This window comes from Schistosoma mansoni, chromosome 6 (assembly GCF_000237925.1).
Source record: "Schistosoma mansoni strain Puerto Rico chromosome 6, complete genome".
Lineage (NCBI taxonomy): Eukaryota > Metazoa > Platyhelminthes > Trematoda > Strigeidida > Schistosomatidae > Schistosoma > Schistosoma mansoni.
The window spans coordinates 17,001,066-17,020,754 of record NC_031500.1 but is presented as its reverse complement, the minus strand read 5'-3'; the positions used below and the strand labels follow the sequence as shown (position 1 = coordinate 17,020,754).

Here is a 19,689-nt window from a genome sequence, read left to right as displayed (position 1 = left end):
TGTTAGATTTGTGCAAACTTCGTGGTACCAACCTTTGCACTCATCGCACTGCATGCCGCTATCAACAGGATATCGACATCCTGGGCGGTGGCAAATGCTTTTGTTGCATCTTCCAGTCATTTTAGGATGCGAAAGTGAGTGTTGACTATAAGTAGAAAAAAAACTATAAATAGTTAGGACTAAAGTACTAACAGACACAATAGAAAAACAAAGGTAATCTGGAGTACCGACGATAAAACTATTTAGGATACCAAAAATGATACTCTAATAGAATACTTTAACTGAAATAAATTCAATCAAAGTATAAAAACAGTAGTCTTGATACGTTAATAACGATCAAAACAATAGAATTTACTCAACGAGGAAAAATACCACTGTCCTTTTTAAATAGCTGAATGTGTTATTGCGTGTGTTTACTGTTAATTGGTATACTGTAGTAATGTTTCTTTGTAAGATATAGTGATACATTTCTGCGTCAAGCCCCATATTTGATCTTCTGGTGAAGATTGATGTAGACAAAAACGTTCTGAGACAAAACATTGTGTTTTTACGTTCCCCTTCGTTTTATTTCTTTCTGAGACCTCTAAAAGAAAGTATATCCCCACATTTTGTCCAGTCAGGGAGTGTCAGTCGTCCACATACTTTCAACAGCCATCAGTTAAATTATGCTCTTGACCACATTTTTTCCATTACCCTAATTCTATAATAATGTTATATACTGTTTTTCTAGCCTTTGTAAATCTAGCCAACACAAAATACTTTGTAAAATTCCATTCTCGGTTCTTTGCAATATTGCTTCATATAACTTGCTAGAACTTCTGGCTTTCGGACCATTTACCAAACCAAAAAGTGAGCTTCAATATCCAAAGCTAAAATAGTATATCGAAAACATAAACTGTGTTGATGCAGCCCATGAGGTCTAAAACTGGCCATTTATATGGCATTATATATTTAGTGTCAAAAACTAGTGCCATTCACTGTTTGTATTTCAGGAGTTTCGTTAGTGACTTCTCTTAGCAAAAGGTTCCTTTGGACAAGATACTGTTAAACAGTTTCTTTCGGACCCTACCATTGTGTTGGACAGTAAGAATGAAGAAAGAGGAGCACTTGTTTTTATCTGCTCGTACTTTTTACTTATTTGTCCACTAACTTTCGGTTGGATAAAATGAATGATACGTTCTGTTATAAACTTTCGGATTCCTAAAAGGTTTGAGGATAAATGTTACAACTTCGACCTCTGAATAGCCCCAGGCTAATAAACCGATACTTACAAAGAGCTTTTTGCATCCTACCTCAGGCAGGAAATAACGGTCATCATCTACTAAAATTATGCGTTGCTGAAGGTTTACTTTCAGCCAATACCATCTTTCGAGATTGATACAGCAATTGCCTGGCATGGGAGTTTTCGGAATTGATTTGACCGTGAACTCAAATGGACCATAACAGCCGTTTTTAGGAAGGGCCGACAGAATGGTGCTGGTCTTGTAAACTACAACGTCGGCATGCAGTGTTGGATAAAGTAGAAGTGTGTCGTAAGAAAATTATGGGGGGCCAAACTAAGTCATTTCATTGATTTGTGAAGTCATTGACCGTCCGATTGATCGGTGTTGGTGGATAGAGTTTGCCTGGTTAAAGTGTGCTCCACAACCACGAACAGTAGATGGGGAAGTTAACTGAAACTACTCGGAATCGTCAATAATAATCATCCGCGAAGTCTAGATCGTCAAGCTGCATCCTAGCTGTCCACTGTATCCCATGCTTTCCTCCAGTCGTTGACGTCTTCATGATCCAGTCGATGACCAGGAGAAAGAGAAAGGGTGAGAGTAAGCAGCCTTGCCTTACACCGGTCTTTACTTCAAACGAGTCAGTGAGTTGTCCTCCGTGGACGATTCGGCAGTTTAGTCCATCATAGGAGTTCCGTATGATATTGACTATCTTCTCAGGCACGCCGTAGTGTCGAAGAAGCCTCCATAGTGTCGTCCTGTCCACGCTATCAAATGCCTTCTCGTAGTCGATGAAGTTGATGTAGAGTGATGAGTTCCATTCGATTGATTGTTCCACAATGATACGTAGAGTTGCGATTTGATCTGTGCACGATCTATTTTTACGAAATCCAGCTTGTTGATCTCGAAGTTGGGCGTCCACGGGATCCTTCATCCTGTTTAACAATACTCTGTTGAAGACTTTTCCTGGTATTGAGAGAAGAGTGATGCCCCTGTAGTTGTCGCACTTGCTAAGATCGCCTTTCTTCGGTATCTTGATCAGAAGTCCTTTTTTCCAGTCTATTGGTACTTGTTCTTCATCCCAAATCTTACTGAAGAGAATGTGGAGTATCTTGGCAGTTGCTGCTACATTTGCTTTCAGTGCCTCTGCCGGGATGTTGTCTGGTCCCGCTGCTTTGCCACTCTTGATTTGTCTAATGGCCATGCTGATCTCTTCAATTGTTGGTGGGCCAATATCGATTGGGAGGTCTGTGGGTGCTGCTTCGATGTTGGGTGGGTTCAGTGGAGCTGGTCGATTCAAGAGTTCTTTGAAGTATTCTTCCCACCTGTTTCGTTGTTCTTCAATGTCGGTGATTACTTTGCCTTCCTTGCATTTCACTGGTCTTTCTGGCTTACGGTAATTTCCGGCAAGTTTCTTTGTTGTATCACACAGTTGTCTCATGTTTCCCTTTCCTGCAGCCTTTTCCGCTGTCATCGCTAAATCTTCCACATATTTACGTTTGTCGGTTCTGATGCTCCTTTTCACTCGCTTGTTCACCTCTGTGTATTCGGCTTGTGCCTTGGCTTTTTCCGCTCTAGTTCGGCTGATATTGATTGCTGCCTTCTTGTTCCTCCTTTCTTCAATTCTATCCAGTGTACCAACAGTGATCCATTCCTTGTGATGGTGCTTCTTTTGGCCCAGAACCTCTTGACATGTTGAAACGATTGCCTCCTTGATACCTTTCCAGTTGCTCTCCATGGTAGTCCCCTCTCCATTCAGTAGATCATGAAAGGCCTGGAACCTGTTGCTGAGGGCTATGTTGAATTTGTTGAGTTTGTCAGCATCTCGAAGAAAGGCCGTATTAAACTTTTGTGATGTTGTCCGCGCCGTTGTCCAGTGCTTCTTGAGTTTTAGTTTCATCTTGGCGACCAGCAAATGATGATCGGATGCTATATCAGCTCCTCTTCTGGTTCTCACATCCTCCATCGTCCTCCTGAACTTTTTGTTGATGCACATATGGTTGATTTGATTCTGTGTAGTGTGATCCGGTGAAATCCAAGTGGCTTTGTGTATGTTTTTGTGTGGGAATATGGTGCCACCTATGACCAGTTTATTGAAGGCACATAGGTTTGCAAATCTCTCACCATTTTCGTTCCTTTCTCCCAGTCCATGTTGTCCCATGACGTCTTCGTATCCAGTGCTGTCCATTCCAACCTTGGCATTGAAATCTCCCATCAGAATTGTCAGGTCTTTGGTTGGGCACTTCTCGAAGATCGACTGCAGCCTATCGTAGAATTGGTCTTTAGCGTCTTCATCGTAGTCGTTGGTAGGCGCATAGCATTGGATGACGTTCATTGTAATGCCCTCTCTCTTTGTTTTGAAGGAGGCTTTGATGATCCTTGGTCCATGAGATTCCCATCCTATTAGTGCATTTTGTGCTTTTCTGGACAGCATCAATGCAACTCCTTGTGTATGTGGGGCATTTTCTTCTTCATGACCGGAGTATAACAGAAGTTCCCCTGAAGATAGTCGTTGTTGTCCAACCTGCGTCCAATGTGTTTCGCTGATTCCAAGCACCTCCAGGTTGTATTTTCTCATTTGTGCAGCAATTTGAAAGACTCTGCCGGTCTCCCACATTGTTCGGACATTCCATGTACCTATAAAAATTGTCGCTCTGGTTGTAAGAAGGTGCATCGGCCTCATGACTTCCGAAGGAACTCGGCTTTCATCATGAGACGTCATAATTATTCCTTCTACTCCCAGGGCAGAGTTTAAATGGTTTGAATGATTTTTTCTGGTTAGCGTTTTTTTAGCGAGTTGATTTTCTACGGGATGGGGTCGCTAAACCCATGCCCAACCCTCCTCCTTTATCCGGGCTTGGGACCGGCAGTAACCCCCAGAGGAGCTACAGGCGGAGTTATGTGTGTACATGAACAAAGTAAATCTTCTTCTAGATTTTAAGTCACAGTAATCTTGCATGTTATTTTATTTCGGTTCATAAACCCTGATATAATAGGAAATCAAAAACTTACCACACAACTGAAACGATATTTTAGAGGAGTCAATGAGAGAAAGATTATGCAGCTGATAAATAACTGAAAAAAAATCGTATATTTATCAAGATGTACAGTTAAGCTAGAAACATAGCTAGGAAAGAGTCATTTTACTTAAGGTAGTTCATCTCGCTTCTATTAATGTTGTAAAAAAATGACAGAATCTACATCAGTGTAGTGCAGTGCTTCACTAATCTTTCACCTCTATAACCGTTATAACACAATTCTCAGCGGTGCATGAAATCAGAAGGCAAAGAGAAGCTGCAACTACAGTTTATTATCAAATGACGCAGGCCACAAAGCTACAAGCATATCAGTAAGTATCAGATAGCAAGCACGAGCAATTACATGGGCAAATTTATAGTTAAATTGTATAAAAGTGCAGCAAGACAAAGCAAAAGCCAATAATAGGATTTGAGTGCATACATATATGGGGAGGAGGATGAATCATCGAATGATATTTAAGTAATCAATGTTTTGGCTAGAGTCTGTCATGTGCTCTAGTAATTATAACAGTACAAAGATATATGCGAATTGTTACTATCCAAATTACAGTGTCTATTAGGTAAGTTAATAAAAGGGCTTAACCAAAATTAACCATAATGCAAATTGGATGTAGGATGGTTTCCATATCAGCTTCAGTTTTGAGCCATTTTTGATAGCGTTCCAAGCTGCTGAGTCCAAAGGTCTCTAGAACCCCGACCAGGGAGTCATGATGAGCCGACAGATGACAGTTATATGTCGCTTTCTTTCACTCCACGACAATATGTCATAAACTGACTAACTCTTCTTTTTTCACTTAGTTCTGGCATCAGCAAACAATGTACTGAGTAAAGGTCGCTGAGATAACATTCGTTAAACAAGTCCGAGTCACCTTTGTACACATCCTTACATTCCGTCTTTGAATCACAGAATTAGGAATTCCGTTGGTTCTTTTATTTTTTTTAGGGTCAATAGACGATCGAGAACTCATTGTGATAGGCAGAGGCAACTTAAAAATAAAGTAGGAAGATCTCCACTCAGTGATCGTAAGAAAACAAAACAGATAAGATATTGATGATAAGTAGCACTAAATACCTGTTTAGATTCACCCAGAAGACTGGTTATTAAATTAGGCGTTATTTCAACATTAGGTGAACATTTTGAAATAAATTGCAGCTACTATGTGGTCAAACATTCCTGTGAGAACTTAAGAAGATATACACCGGCCTTTAACTTAGAAAAATTATGTTTGTAACTGATATAAAACGATAGGGAGTAGCTAAGCTAAAATGATCAAACGTAAGAGGTTTTCTAGATGCTATCTCAAAATCGTCAGCTGAATCGACTGAGTTTTTACTTGATTGGTTAAATTCTGAGGGCTAGGATCGGTTTAATACGTTTGATTTTATCGTCAGCCGTTCCAATTTGTAAGATGAGACTAAAATTCCCTCGTGATGAATTTAAAATATCCGACTCAATGAATACAGTAATGAAGGTCTTAGCTTCCATAATCGTCCAATTTTTGGCTGAAACTCGGAAACAACTAACTTGTGGAAGCCAAGCAGATTTTCAGAAAAGGTGGTGAATGCATCCATTAAGTATCCATCGTTCGATTAGTCCTAAATATACGTACCAGTGTCCATAACTGTATTACATAACTTAAAATAGGGTAGTACCCTGACCATAATGGTTTGCTAGTCATTGGAAAATCATTGGAACACCGCTTACTAATCGAGTTCTAACTCATAGCTAAGCTTTATTTCCCGATTTCACTCCTTTTTAGTGAAATGAATTCCCTATATTCATTTTTTCACTGCAGTTTATAATATTACTCTCAATACTTTGTCTTTCATCTTTTAAATTTTCTCTGTTACTTTGCTGATATTACGTTCATTAATCTGAGTGAATACATATTTGTGCTACTTCCTATTTTGTTTATGACCAACTGACACCCTCTATTGATAAATTCAGTCTAAAACCGCATAAGGAACTGGTGACTTATATTCATTTTTAGTTGCGGTTTGTTCTTACTTCTACCTCACTAACTTCAAATTTAGGAAAATTGGGTGCCCGATCTTCAAACACGTAAACACTTAGTCGTTGACTAAAATTAATCGATTAGCCTTAGTTTCACCTGAAGCGCTTGGCTTTTCTCGCAAGTTTGTAATAGGTATGTATAGAAAACGTTTGAAAATGTTCATAGTTAATTCCTTTATTCCCGTAAGTAGTTGACCATTTATATTTTCTAGCCTATTTTTACAGAGGAATTTTGTCTTCCCGATATTTCTTGACAATAAACCGCACTAAATAGTTAGATATTAGCTGTTCGTTACGAATGGAAATTTACCATAATTCATTCCACACCACCTTAGATTTTATTTTTGTATTATGTTTTTGTACGAAGTAGCTGTCTGACCAAAGCAACCTGGAAGTTATTTTGACTGTAGTTGTAGATAACAGCTTGTCTCTGTCATTTCCATTCTTGTTATCCTATTAACATTTCTATAGACTTTACCATCTTAAGATATTCTTCTAGTATCAGGATAATGTACGGATAATAAACAACAGTTAATTAAATAACATAATCATAGGTTACAAATCAGCTTTTTTTAAATCCAAGTGGTTATTGATGATTCAAGTCAATGTTGATATGAAAAAGTCAAAAATTGACCAAAGACCCTGTATTATATATAAAGTCTCATTTGTTATAATAGGGGACACCTCGAATAAAAACAGGGTAAAGATTAGAACTTGGTTACTTTTACAAAATATATTGTCATTGTGTGGGAAACCTCTCAGTATATGATGTGTTTAGTTTATTTTTAATATGAATGGAAAATTGATTGACTGATTGGTAATATTGATTGGCACCTAATACTCATTTCAATTTTCTTTCGTTTCACAGCCTTCATTTTAGTTATTATCGTAAAAAATTAAAAAAGTCATTGCAATGAGCATAGAGACTGCTCCGTATACTGTTTCAAAAACTTGGACTCAAGAAGTTAGTTTCTCATGATCATATTCAGATTTTTAGAAAGTTGAACTGCGTGAGTATAACTCTTTACGATGGGTTTGTGCCATGAGTCATGAAAGTTCAATGGATAAGGCAAGTAAGGAGTGCTTTTGGAAGTTGTTCAGGTATATTGGTGGGAAAAATGCACAAAGTTTGTGATTTCTTTCTGATTAATATTCCTTACAGAGGTTAAAGTACCGATGACTGCTCCAGTTACTATTGAAAGCAAACCAGATAATCAGTCTGTCATGAAAAGATGTTTTACAATGGGTTTTTACATTCCTGAAGCGTTTCAATCAAATCCGCCCACTCCAACTGAAGAGGGTGTATTTATAGAAACTAGACCAGCTATGAAAGTCTACTGTTGGTAAGATATTTATACATATCTGTTTAATGGAACTTGCTATTAACATTATATTAACAATCATTCAACCGATCATTGTTTTTTTTGGAAAAAAATACTCAAATTTGATCACCACTGCAGCCCGGCCACATTCTTGTGATTATTCTTTACGGAGTCTCATTTATCTTTAATACTTCACTAGATGCTGGGTATCATTTTGTAAGTGACAGTATTTGAGTACCAAAAGCCACAAAATACCTCACAATGCTGTGTAGTTATTACGTTTTGATCGTGGGAAGGATTTCTGTTCTATTAGATTTAAAAAGAGATAATCCTAGTGAGTGTATTCTAGGCCGTTATTCTTTGGCAAAGTCTCATACGACCAACATCGGGCAAACATTTTTGATGAATCGTAAATACGGTTTTATTCACTATAATTGGCCGCACGTATCTAAATCATACTTTCCAAGACTGAAATCATGACAAACATTTTTATGTTTGTTATGTTTTCAAAATGCGAAACAACTTTTTTATGTCTATCCCTGTTCCTTGAGCAGTTCACTCAACTCAATGTGACACAAGTTTGAACAACAAGGAGATAAATACAAACTTGATACCTATTGAGTCAGAATAACGAGTTAGAGTAGCAAAAACAAGAGTTCATATAGAATGGACATTCGTAACTTTTCGATTTTCCTGTCCCTTCCGTTAACGTTTATTGGTTGTAAAATAAATTAGTTAGCATATTTAAAATTAAGATTAAACTGAGCATTTAATCGTTAGAGTTCTATTCTATTCATAAACTTTACTGCCAACTTAATTCAAATAAACAGTCATACCTTATGTCGACTTTCTCGTTCATTTCTATAAAGCTTAATGAATGTTTGGTATCGAAATTGAAGAGTCTGATTAGTATTGTAGTGAACAAAACACTAGTTGGGGACAATCGAATGTATTTAAGCACAAAATTACAAACTATCTCACTAAATTCTGATAATCACACAATAAACAGTTAATTTGCAAAATAACAACCGATTGTCTCAATCTTCACTGTTTCTTCTGTAAATATCAGTTCATCTTCTCTAATTTCATTGTTCATGCATTTTCGTACCAATTGCACTTCGTCCCTTTTCGTTTTTATCGATCTGCCAAAATAGATTCTATGCCTGACCATCACCATATACTACTTATTTTATTTTATTTAAACACATAAATATTGGTACAGAAAGCACCAGATACATATGCGCCATACAAATCTCATTCGATTCACTTGAGGGTTGTGATACTGCCCAGGTGCCCGAACTGAAGCAGGTGGTTTCTTAGGGGCCCACACCCGGAGCCTTTGACCGAAAGATCTGATCCACAAGGCAGTGGAGCATCGTGAGAAGATGCAGTCCCATGGTAGCCGGTGACCAACGATTAATTCGTACGCCATTTGTTCCCTCAGGATACTGAAGCCAGCCCATGTGCACCATTGGTTTGGAATGAGGGTTTTCCAACTCCCCTAGGTGGACTCGCCTTGTCCACCAATCCGGTTAAAGCGCCAGACATTCGCTTTTCGTCCTCTCAATTTCGTAAACAACACCCCGGCCACGAGAAGGCAGTGAGTAGGACTTCCCTGGCAGAGGCTATATATTCGCTGGCCATGTGAGAGCATTTGGAGAGGGAGAGCGGACTTTCCCCACTCTCGGCCGTACCAGGGCATTTGGGGGGCATACTACTTATATGGATATAAGTAGACCTCATCACAGTATTAGCTAATATTTTTCCTTTTCTATGTTTTATTCTGTTCGTCGTTATTAAAATGTTTTGTATAATGGTCAACCCACTAAGTATTTTTACTTTTAAACTACAGTGAATATGATTCAACAAAGTGTTAGTTCTTAGTTTCAATCTCTAGTATCTCTTGACTTTGTAAAGTGTTAAGCATGGTATCCTTCATTCCTTAAAATAGCTAAATTACTTTCATGTATACAAAGACGTTGAACAGAACAAAATAACGTATGTGGTTCATTTTAATTTACTTTGCAATGGTATGAATTTTTCCGCTGTTGATACATTTTTAACTGAAATTTGATCAGTCTTATTTGACATATTTACACGCTATGCGGATTGCCTTGATATAGCCATTATGACACAAGTTTTGCATAGAATATAAACAATAGTATAAGCCAAACCATTACAAATTAAATTAAAATTCATATCCATTTTACAACTGAATGGCTGTCTGGACTCAATGTCTAAACGGATAACTTATTGGCGTTTAAAACGAAAAGTACTGGGTACAAACGCTGGAGTGGGCATCGACTCCAAGATGTAGGTACATAAAGCTGACAAGTCTCAAATGAGACGAAACGCACCTACTGTATTCCATCACCAACTACATTCCATCTGTTCTATAAAATATTTAATTAATTTACTTTATTTCATTTTTTTATATTTAAATTTCATATAAAGGACTTATTCAGGTTTTTCAAATAATAACAAAGCATTAAATAATGCACGTAAACTTGGTGAAAGTCTTGATCAACTTGGTTTAAAATATACACCAGATCCTTTTTATTTTGCTGGTTATGATTCACCATTCAAGCTAATCAATCGTCGAAATGAAATATGGTTTAAAGCTCATTAAATTAATTTCTATCTATGTTCATATATGTTTCCATGTGAAAATCTTCTTTTATTCAGAGTAAAACAATTTCATTTTCCTTTCTTCTCTTTTTTCTCTTTGGTATTTCACTGAAATACCTAAAAGAATTAGTTGGCATTTTATTGTTTATCTATTTCTGTCTATTAATTTCTGATTAGCATTTTTTAGAGAGTTATCTTTTCTTCGGGATAGGGTCGCTAACCCCATACCCAACCCTCCTCCTTTACCTGGGTTTGGGACCGGCAGTAGCCCCCGGAAGAGCTACAGGCGGAGTTATTTTTGTTTATTACCACAATAGAAATACTGACTGTTTACTTTGCAGAGTGAGGGAGAGAGAGAAGGAAGGAAAAGTACTTATCACCTGACTTATTCTCTTTTTTGGTTTGTATAAAACTTTGTTGTTTTTTGTTTATTCTTTATCATCATTACAGAGTACATTATAACATCACATTTCTTTATGTTTTTTATGAAATAATTAATTTTATTACACCTGACTTTTTTATCATTTGTATTATAATTGGTTTTTGTACTGTAATGATATGACTACACGTGTTGTTCTTTTATCCTCTAATACTATCCATATCATTTTTCTATATAAGTGTACTTATTTCATTGTTCGGCTGGTGATGATAATAATAACAATAATGTACTACTAATAATAGTAGTAATACTTAACTCAGGTAATCTTATATACTTTACATTTTATAGTGTTCTCATAGCAACTATCACAAGATATGCTTAGTCTTTCTTTTAAAAAAAACGTTTTTTTTCAATCCTATGGTCTCAGGTCATAGTGTTACTGATGTTCTTTCTGGACAATTCAAAGTGTTGTGTTTAAGAATGAAATATACATTGTTTCTATAATATAATCAGTCTTATAGTTGTTACTTGTTTACAAATAAGATGTAGATAAAAAAGAAGTAAGCGAACATGTTTTTTTATCTCTGTTGTTGTTAACATCATATTTAGTTGGTATGATGATATGTGATACTTACTTACTTACGCCTGTTACCCCCAATGGAGTATAGGCCGCCGATCAGCATTCTTCAACCCTCTCTGTCCTCTGCCTTATTTTTTAGTTCTATTCAACTTTTGTTCATTCTTCTCATGTCTGTCTCCATTTCTCGGCGTAATGTGTTCTTTGGTATTCCTCTTCTCCTTTGGCCTTCAGGATTCCATGTGAGGGCTTGTCTTGTGACGCAATTGGGTGACTTCCTCAATGTGTGTCCTATCCACTTCCAGTGCTTCTTCCTGATTTCTTCTTCCGCTGGAATCTGGTTTGTTGTCTCCCACAGTAATTTGTTGCTGATAGTGTCTGGCCAACGGATCCGAATGATTTTGCGTAGAAAACTGTTCATAAACACCTGTATCTTCTGGATGATGGCTTTTGTAGTTCTTTAGGTTTCCGCCCCATACAGTAGAACTGTCTTCACATTTGTATTGAAAATTCTGATCTTGGTGTTGGTTGACAATTGTTTTGAGTTCCAGATGTTTTTCAGTTGTAGGTATGCTGCTCTTGCTTTGCCGATCCTCGCCCTCACATCTGCATCTGATCCACCGTGTTCATCAATGATGCTGCCCAGATATGTAAAGGTTTCCACATCCTCCAAAGCTTCTACGTCAAGTGTAATTCGATTGGTGCATGTTGTATTGCATTGGAGAGTCTTGCTTTTCTCTTTGTTTATATTGAGACCTACCGCTGCTGAGGCTGCTGCTATATTGGTCGTCTTCTCCTGCATTTGTTGTTGCGTGTGTGATAGAAGAGCCAGATCATCTGCAAAGTCTAAATCTTCCAGCTGCATGATGACATGTGATACGTTTTGTGTAATTAAAATAGTTTAATGAAGGAAGCGATTTCGCTGGTAAAAAGTATGGCCGATTTTGATTATTCATTCCGTGAAGAATTGAAGATACTCGTAGGTTACTAGTATCCAACTAAAAGTATCTTCCAAACATCGTCCGTGTATTTTGACTACCGAATGAACAATGCCGAGTTTAGATTAAGGGTATGTGATAAGCATTACAAATAGACTGAAGTAGTGAATCTACATCAACTGAGGCAGTTGGGATAGATTTTACGTATGCCCTAGCTTGACAATGGATGTTGTCTGGGGTAGGGGTGGGATGGGGGGAAACCAAACCAAGAAGTGACACCAGTTCATGAGGGTATCAACAGTCGAATTGAGCTATGTCAATAAGTCCAGACTACCTGGTTGTGGTCGTCGTGTTTATTGTAACCAATGGCTAGAGTATTCGGATGACATCGCGTAGAATCGTTTACCACGGAATATCCGCATTTACTTATCGTCTTCATTCAGAATCCAAGTCTCAAAATCTCGGACCTTTTTATTTTGTTTTTTCTATGACTGATCACGATTATTACTGATACTGTCACAACCCCTACTCTGTGATTCGTCCTGAAATAATTTCATCTCACTGTGCTAATTTGGTATTGTAACTTGAGCCGATACACACATTTATCAGATTCTACGTTGCGTAAATCTATCTCTAAATCGATCGTGTGTTCCTTTGAGTCATGGTGTTTGACTCCAAAATCCTCACCATCTTTTCTCGGGATGAGAATCTTTTCAAAACAGTAGGTTAAAACGCTTTGATGAATGCTTTGTTTTTTTACCTTAACTATCGTTGCCCTTGCCTGTATACACACTCTTATTTAAGGTTTACTTTTTATTTATTCGGACACATAAACACTGGTACAAGGGGGCATCAAATACATACGCGCCACACAATAACAATGAGGCTGTGAAAAGATAGAGAATGAATGTAAAGTGCGTATAATAAATAGAAGAACAATGAACAGAAATTAGTGTGAGAGTGTAATAATAATAATAATAATAATAAAAGTAAATTCAGTTCAGCTGGGAAAAACACAAAGAGAACGAATTCTTTCAGTTAAAGAAGCTGCCTTCACTTTTATGAAGAAAGTTATAGCATGATCATCACTGGCTGCTATTCTGAGCCTTGTCCGATAACGTCTCAAGCCACTGTGTTGTACCATCTGTAAGACCCAGACTAGGGAGTCGTGAATGACCAACAAAAGCCAGTCCTGTACAGCTTTCTTTCACAGCACCATGTCATGCACTGGTCACTTCTCCGCTTTTTCCAGACGGTCGACATTCGTAAGACATGTTCAAGCCACTGAAGTATATGTTCCAAGATAGTGACACCAATTGAATTATCGTCCCTGCGCCCAAACACACGATGCCGAACCTCTGCATTACTGACATGGTTTTGCCACTGGATTTCAGCAATCCTTCGGAGACAACGATGATCAAACACAGAGAAGCGTCTAATATCCTGAACTCAGAGGCCAGGTCTCACAAGCATAGAGCAAAACTGCTCTCACCGACACGTTGTAGATCCGACCATTTACAGCCAGACTAACATCACGAAGGTGCCAAAGATGGCCCAGATTGGTATAATCCGATATGGTTTTCACTATACGTGAATTGATCTCACCACTCACGCCACCACCAGCACTTATGCAGCTACCTAGATACGCGAACTTCTCGATCACTTCTATCCTCTCACTACCCAGGGTGAGTGAAGGATTAGAGTCCTGCAGGTCTTGTAGAAATACCTTGCACTTAGAAAGTGCAAAGCATATGCCATACCTACGGACACTGATTGCCAGCCGATTAAGTGCAGATTGCAGGGCATGGGTATTATCGCGCAGTAAGACAATATCATCCGCATACTCAAGGTCGAGAGGTATTTCTCCAGGCAACAGATCCACACCGCCATTACTTACATCCATCAGAGCTGTTTCCAGAATGTCGTCGATGGCAAAGTTAAAGAGGAATGATAAGATTAGGAAACACTGTCTAACCCCCCTGCTTGAATGGAATAATGGAGTGAAGTGATTGTATGCTCTCCCTCTACCTGAGGTGTTAGTATTTAGGGCTTTTAGGATTTTAATAAATTTCTCAGGCATACCTTTCTTCAATAAACAATTACAGAGAACAGTCTTGTCCAACGAATCGAAGGCGGCCCTAATGTCATGAAACACTACAGTCGTCATCCTTTAATACGTATGGTTGTATTCTAACATTTAGAGGAGGGTGAAGTTATGATCAATACATCCTCGATCAGAACTAGAACCGGCCTGCTCGTCATGAGTCAATCTTTCCCAGGTTCGGAACAATTTATGAAGTATGATGGAAGCCAATAGTTTGGACGCAATCGGAAGTAGTTTTATCCCCCGATAGTTGTTGTAGAAACGACATGAACCCTTTTCAAAGGTAGGGACACCTATAGACTAATTCCCTGATGTTGAGATACTCTCTAATTGTCAGACCTTTGTAAAAAACTCAGTATGTTCCATAACCAGAAAGTCACCATCATCTTTAAAAAAGGGCCAGAGGTAAGCCATCTCGGCCCGGAGATTTGTGGCGTTCCAAGAGTTGGAGTTCCTTGCAGACTTCCTCCTCGTTTGGTGGATCAGTCGTCACCGGTCATGGAGGGCAGAACAGTCTGATCGATGTTGCCAGAGCAGCAGACCAGTTGAACTTCTCCTCGAAAAACTTTGCCTATCATCCGAGACGTCCGTAGGTAATCACGGATTGTTTCACTCACACCAGACTTCTTGCTGCCAGTGACTTGGATGAGTTGAAAGAGCTTCTGGCAGTTACCAAATGCAGCTGCTACTTCCAAATCATTAGCACGCTCCGACCATCAGGCTTATCGGTCCTTACACAAGCTTTGCACAATTTCATTATGCAACAGTCTTCGTTTATGGTCGAACTCACCATCAAACGGAGTAGACCGACGTGCCTCAATGAGTTTTAAGGAGCCTGGAGAAACCCAGTGCTTTTAAGTAAACGTTTCGCGAAGCCTCAAGCGACCTTGTCATTTTCAAGAAGTCAAGCAAATGCAACCAATGTTCATCTATACTTTTCGGTGGGATGGTAGCTAGCGTTGAACATAGCTCGGTTTGATATTTAGTTGCAACCAACTTACTGATATAAATCTATTTATGATGATGAATTATTTGGCCAATGAAAAGTAAAGTAACATTAGCGCAAACAAGGGCATGATCAAGGTTCAGACATATATTCCACACCAGTGTTAGTTGATCGCGATGTTACTAATCTAAGTTCAGGTCTGAGATGTAGAGGGAGGACACCAAGTAGCACATCGGTCATGACTGTGCCATTTGTTATTGCTGGTCAGAAACATGTAGTCTGCGCACAGTTGAAGTAGATGGTCACCGTTATCTGATCTGCGACCAACAAGTCCTCATCGGCCATCTAAACAACTCTCTTCTGTGCCTAGATGACGAAGAAATACTGTTTCTCGTACTGATTTCTTCGCACTCTGATGAAACTTTCTAATCTAACAGCGCATAACCGATTTTTAATGAAGATCCAATCGATTAGTGCTGCCTCAGCTCTAGCGCTTAGTGCGACACCAACGGCAACAAAACCAAGTGAAAATGCCACAGGGTCCCCGGATAAACGCGCGTGAGATAAGCTTTTTAGAGTGACAGATGGGAAGCGAATTTGTAGTACTTCACTAGAGTCTTGAATAAGAGTCTCAGATAAGCAACATACATCAATGTTGGAACTTTCTAAAGACATAGCCAACCCTATCTGTTGTCCGATCTGCATTAGTGTGCAAACGTAGCACTCAACTTTCGACCAGTCGGTGACTTGAAATCATTTAGATAGGACTAGATTTTCACCATATGCGAGCTGTTGCAAAAGTTGAAGAATAAAATAGGCAAAATAAGAATAAAGGGGAATGAATAAATGACTCAGTATTAAAAAAATAAAAACGAATGTTATAAAATTATTGTGAATATGATTTGTCTAAATGAGTGTTGTAGTAATTATCGTTGATTAGTGTATAGGTTGGGATACTACTCAGGTGCCCAAACCGAAGCAGGTGGCTTTCATAGTGCGACACTTCTCGAGCTCTTGACCTAGAGGTCTATTTCACAAGGCAGTGGAGTAATGTTAGGAGATCCAGTCCCATGGTAGTCGGTGACCAACAAGTGGTTCATACTCCATTTGTTCTCGCAGGATCCTGGGGCCCATGTTTACCATTGGTTTGTTATCAGGGTTTTCAACTCCCCTAGGTGAACTTTCCATGTCCACTAACCCTGTTAAAGAGCCGGACATTCGCTTTTCGTCCTCTCAATTTCCTAAACAATACCCCGCCACGAGAAGGCATCGAGTAGGACTTCCCTGACAGAGACTATATACGCGTGGCCATATGAGAGCGTTTCGAGAAAGAGAGCGGGTTCTGTCCACCATTTGGCATATCAGGGCATTTGGGAGCTTGGCGGTTTAGTTTATCTCGTCCATTATCCCGACATATAACGATAGTTAGGGAGTATAAAAAAGACTATTAAGTAGCCAATCGAAAATAAGACATCAGTTCATAAAGTCATTGACTTGGCTGTGTTGGGAAAAGTTCGTTCCTTGTTAGGATCCGTGCAATTATTGAAATCCACTGTTAGTAATGTTTGGAAAGCAGTCATAGTGCCGAAGGTGAGGTCATCCGAATTTTTATCTATCTTCAATCTTACCATCATTTCACACTTCCTATCTTTTGATTTTACATATACTTTCTGAATTACATCATGTGTTTAATTTGTTTACTAACGTTGAAATAAATCATTTGTGGACTATTCTATTTTCAATCCCGATTACTTCCTGTCACTGTGCTCGCATAAATTATGGTGGCTCATATCGATGGGCACTTGTTATCGTATCTTATCTTGCTTAGAAACTGGCGGTAGAAAGTATCGAAATGGTAGAGATTTCAACCATATGAATGCTAATTTTTAATAATTTACATTTATGTAAGTCAAATCAATATCATTGACGGAAATAGTTTAGGTAATACTTTATTTTATTTATTTATTTGAACACATAAATATTGGTACAAGGAAGCACCAGATATATATGCGCCGCACAAATCTCATTTAATTTGTGTGAAGGCCGTGATACTACCAAGGTGCGCAAACTGAAGCAGGTGGTTTTCATAGGATGCCACACTCTGAGCCTTTGACCTAAAGGTCTGATCCACAAGGCAGTGGAGCATCGTGAGGAGATGCAGTCCCATGGTAACCAGTGACGAACGATTGATTCATACGCCATTTGCTCCTTCAGGATACTGGAGCTAGGCCACGTGCACCATTGGTTTGGAATAAGGGTTTTCCTACTCCCCTAGGTGGACTCACTGTGTCCACTGTGTTCAATCACTTAATGTTACTACTTAGTACCGCTTTTGATTGTAATACACCTTTATCATAAGTACATAAGTACTAATAGCTTCTAAATGTCATTTAAGAACTAATAAAGAATTTTAAGTACATTGATTCATATTAGATACTTATAAAGTTCGTATTAAGGTGAATTTAGTCAGAAAGTTAATCATGGACCAATCAGATTGGGAGTTATATTATTAATTGACTATCGATGTCATAAGTATTAATTCATCATCTTAACACCAATAGATATACATCTGAACCGTTGTTTATATTACAGATCAATATATGATAACTGTTTTAATACTAAATGGTCACCTGATAGTGTCATATCTATAATCCCTGATGGAGGTCATGTATTTGATCAATGAAACGTGTTCTATGTTAGGCACTTGTGAAAAATTGAGAAGATAGGTCATTTCTCTTTGAAGTTGATTTTAATAATAAGGTTTAGAATGACAATCAATGTTAAGCTCAGAGAACAAAAAAAACTATGAAAAGTAATTCATAACTGTTTATACTAGTAGAAAACATTTTAGTTCATTGTAAAAAAAAACATTGATCTAAGCTGTCCGAAAGCGAAACCAGGATTATAAGATATCTCGCCTTTGGTATGTCTAGTCGATACTGGACAACCGTAACATATCAAATTAAATATTATTCCCTTAGCGATATATCCATTGGCCAGAGACTATCAGCGACAACCTACTATGGGAGAGAACAAACCAGATTCCAGTGGAGGAAGAAATCAGGAAGATACGCTGGAAGTGGATAGGACACACATTGAGGAAGTCACCCAATTGCATCACAAGACAAGCCCTCACATGGAATCCTGAAGGCCAAAGGAGAAGAGGAATACCAAAGAACACATTACGCCGAGAAATGGAGACAGGCATAAGAAGAATGAACAAAAGTTGGATAGAACTAGACGGGAAGGCCCAGGACAGAGTGGATTCGAGAATGATGGTCGGTGGCCTATGTTCCATTGGGGGTAACAGGCGTAAGTATTGAAGTAAGTAATGGCTCTCAGCGATATAAAGTTCTATGTACGGTGAAAGCCATAGAAAGTCCCCGACAATTTTCGCCGACGGACTCACACAAGATCAAACCCAGTTCTCTCAACAAATATGATACCTTTAGACTAGAATTATATATAGATTCATTATTTATGTCACCGCTTAACAAGATTTTGTTTATCTCTCTTACTTACTTACTACTGTTACCCCTCATGGAGGAGCATAGGTCGCCCACTAGCATTCTCTATCCAACTCTGTCCTAGACTCACCTCTCCAGTTTCTATTCGTCCTTTTTATGTCTGCTTCCCATTGTCGACGCAGTGTGTTTTTTGACCTTTCTCTTTTTCGTTTCCCTTCAGGATTGACTTCATCTGCATTTGTTCATGTATATGGGATAGAAGAGCCAGGTCATCTGCAAAGTCCAAATCTTCTAATTGGTTCTGAGCTGTACATTGTATTTCGTGATTCCCCTCAGATGTCGAGGTCTTTATAATACAGTCGACGACCAGAAGAAAGAGAAAGGGAGGAGTAGGCATCTTTTTCTGACTCCGGTCCTCACTAGAAGTGTATCTGTCAGCTGTCCTCCATGCACAACTCCGCACTGTAGTCCGTCGTATGAATTCCGTATAATGTTGAAGACCCTCTCAGTTACACCATAGTGTCGCAGAGGTTTCCATAAAGTCCTCCCATCCACACTGTTAAACATCTTCTCATAGTCAATGAAGTTGCTATAAGTGACGAGTTCCACTCAATTGATTGTTCAACGATGATCCGTAGTGTCCCGATTTGATCCGTGCACAACTAGTTCTCCTACTAATTCTTGTGTAATCCTTCGAAAATCTATCTTAATTTATTTAGCAGCCTTAGATCCTGATTATTTATTTCTTTTATCCTTTTATATATAGCCTTGAGCTTTACAACTTTTGTTAGTGAATTCATTATCATATAACTGTCAATAATTTTGTTTGTACTCTATTCATTTTCTAAAGATCCTAGATCACATGTACACCACATTTTTTTCGAAATTAGGCAAGACTTCTACAATCAATACTCAATATTAATTTCCATCCTCCAAATATTTTGTAGAATAACACCCTTATCATATGGAGCCAATGTGTGGAACTTCCCTGGAAAGGGTTATATGTGAGCAACTTGAAAAAGAGAGCGAACATTATTCACTCTTGTTCGTATT

At 38.4% G+C, this 19,689-nt stretch overlaps 1 protein-coding gene across 1 annotated transcript; it reads left to right on the top strand.

Annotated features, from left to right (window-relative positions):
* Positions 1–7,188: 7,188 nt before the first annotated feature.
* On the top strand, positions 7,189–11,111 carry Smp_016730 (putative heme binding protein; the record flags this gene model as incomplete). The annotated part of the gene is made up of 4 exons (XM_018798429.1): positions 7,189–7,239; positions 7,273–7,402; positions 7,438–7,618; positions 10,052–11,111. 4 exons carry the CDS (start codon positions 7,189–7,191, stop codon positions 10,224–10,226), a joined length of 537 nt encoding a protein of 178 aa, XP_018653372.1. The 3' UTR covers positions 10,227–11,111.
* Positions 11,112–19,689: the final 8,578 nt, after the last annotated feature.